This window comes from Nicotiana tomentosiformis, chromosome 5, assembly GCF_000390325.3.
Source record: "Nicotiana tomentosiformis chromosome 5, ASM39032v3, whole genome shotgun sequence".
Classification (NCBI taxonomy): Eukaryota; Viridiplantae; Streptophyta; class Magnoliopsida; order Solanales; family Solanaceae; genus Nicotiana; species Nicotiana tomentosiformis.
Window position 1 is genome coordinate 138444363 of NC_090816.1, and position 2380 is coordinate 138446742.

Below are 2380 nucleotides of genomic sequence, written 5' to 3' on the forward strand. Positions count from 1 at the left end.
CTCAAAACTCCATCAAATCTCAAGCCTAATAGAAGGAGCAAACCAAAAAATATATAACTCAGAGTTATATTTTTGCTATCTAGTGTAATTTGCTCTCAAAGGTTACAAAGTGCTATGAGACCTTTGACCCGCTGGTGTGATTGGCAAGAGGCTAACTATCTGACACGTAATAAATGAGAGATACACCTTTAACCAGAAAAACAACAAAAATAAATAAATAAATTTCGCTAATACGGTGATTCCTTACTCTTTTACCCCATTTTACTTTGCTTTTACCAACCCTCCATTTTTCCCCTTCCGCCGCCGCTTTTATCTTATTTTTTTTACCTTCTCCAATGGAACTCCTCACTGACGGCGACGGTCACCGGTCAAACGAGGTCACTACTTTCCCCAACAACAGCCTTACTCCTTTTCCAGTATCCACTAACGCCGTTTATTCTCATCCAGCCTCCGTTATTCCTCCTCCACCGGAAATCGACCACCTTCCGGTTTCCCCTGCCCGTAAGCTCCGTCCGGTACGGTGCGGAAACGGCCGTAGCTATGTCGATATGGTGGACTCCAGCTGTGACATGGACGAGACTCTGATGAACTGCAGCAGTGATTTAGGAGGGTTTTTTAATCAGTTCTCTGCTCAAAATGCAAATACAGTCATACCGAGAGAGTGTGTCTTTGAATTCTCGGCAGTTCAGCAAATGAAGTCGGTGTTTGATGCTGATTGCTTCAACTTGATCTCCCAAGCTCGTATTTTGGAGGCTGAATTTAGGTATTTTTATTTTAATAATAGCGGCATTTTCCGTAATCGCCTTATTATGCTATTTGGTATGTCGGCCTTTGTGATATTTAATTTATCGGATTAGATTATGTGAGCAAAGTTCGTCATTTAGTGTATTATCTTTTTATTATTATTCATTTGCAGCTTAGATGATTCGTAGTTACAGTATAGTTCCAACATTCTAAATTCCAATAGTTTTTTGTTGCTAATTATATTCAGTGCATAAAGTTGGGAGCAAAAGTAAAATACTTAGTGTTATTTCCAGGTTCTTTATTTTCCTGTCAAAAAACCCTAAGCTTTATATTTAAGCCTTTTGAAACTTATTTTAGAGAAAAGTTCCTAGCTTAGACCTTAGAAGTCAGTTTAAATGATGTTACAGTATTTAGTGGATGGCTGGCTGGCTGATGTCATTTAGGGGAAAGAAAGCAGCAGTTTTTGGCTAAAGAGGTCCTGAATTTACGTTGATGTTGGTTGCTTTGGAATTAACAGTTGTCGGTATTTCAAAATGTTTCAAACTTACTGCCAAAGGTCAATTTTTCTCTTTTGTCATGCCAGCAAAATACTCCAAATAGTTCCGATGAATAATGTTGCCTATAGTAATCCAGATAATTGCATGAGAACGATTTGTTCTAATAATATAAGTGATTTTCTAGGAAAGATTAATTAGTCTTTTACAAAATTCTGAAGATATGAAAGGATTTGCACTTGAATTTACGTGGATGCAGCTCATCTTCAGATGACAGCGAATCATCGGAGGCAATTGAAGAACGATTAAATAGGAAGAGGAAGAGGGAAAGACGGAAGAGTCTTAAATTATATCTTGAAGACATGGTAAGGAGGCTGATGGACAAGCAAGAGCAGATGCACAAACAATTAATAGAGATGATAGAGAAGAAGGAACAGGAGAGAATCATACGGGAAGAAGGTTGGAAGCAGCAAGAGATAGAAAGGGCAAAGCGGGATGAGGAGGTTAGAGCTGAAGAGACATCTAGAAACTTGGCCCTTATTTCTTTCCTCGAGAATCTGTTGGATGATGAGTTCCAGATTCCAAAATCATCAGAAATGTCAAGCCGAGTTAAAGATGAAGGTGAAGTTCATGGTCATGAAGCTGATGTTAGATCTGATCCCTGTAATAGGAGATGGCCAAAATCTGAAGTGCAAGACCTTGTATCAATTCGAATTGCTTTAGATCACAAGTTTCTTAAAGGGGCTAAAGGATCTGTGTGGGAAGAGGTAGCCGATGGATTGGCAAAGAAAGGTTACATCCGGACTCCGAAAAAGTGTAAAGAAAAATGGGAGAACATTAACAAGTACTATAAAAGGACAATTGACAGTGGGAAGGCATGTCTAAGAAACTACAGATCATGCCCCTATTTCCGCGAATTGGACATTCTTTATAAGAGCCACCTACTTACCCAAGGTACGGGAGATTGTGTGAAGAGTGAGACAGAAAGCAAAATGGTGGAAGAGTAAATATTGCCCAAATGCTGTTCCTGGATGTGCATGGAACTAAAGAGTACATAGGATTTATCAGGTTCTCCAAATTCTTTTTGTTGAACTTCACCTTGACGAACCAACACGATGAACTTATTGCTGCTGTGTTAATAA

At 39.0% G+C, this 2380-nt stretch overlaps 1 protein-coding gene across 1 annotated transcript; it reads left to right on the forward strand.

Moving 5' to 3' along the window:
* The first annotated feature begins 225 nt into the window (after positions 1 to 225).
* LOC104105007 (trihelix transcription factor GT-2) lies at positions 226 to 2380 on the forward strand. The gene is made up of 2 exons (XM_009613238.4): positions 226 to 763; positions 1498 to 2380. The coding sequence occupies exons 1-2, from the start codon at positions 336 to 338 to the stop codon at positions 2243 to 2245; spliced, it is 1176 nt and encodes a 391-aa protein (XP_009611533.1). The 5' UTR covers positions 226 to 335; the 3' UTR covers positions 2246 to 2380.

Coding starts and splice junctions, on each gene's coding strand:
- LOC104105007 (XM_009613238.4), top strand. CDS start 336: ATGGAACTCCTCACTGACGGCGACGGTCACCGGTCAAACGAGGTCACT. Junction 764..1,497: donor ATTTTGGAGGCTGAATTTAG/GTATTTTTATTT, acceptor ACGTGGATGCAG/CTCATCTTCAGATGACAGCG.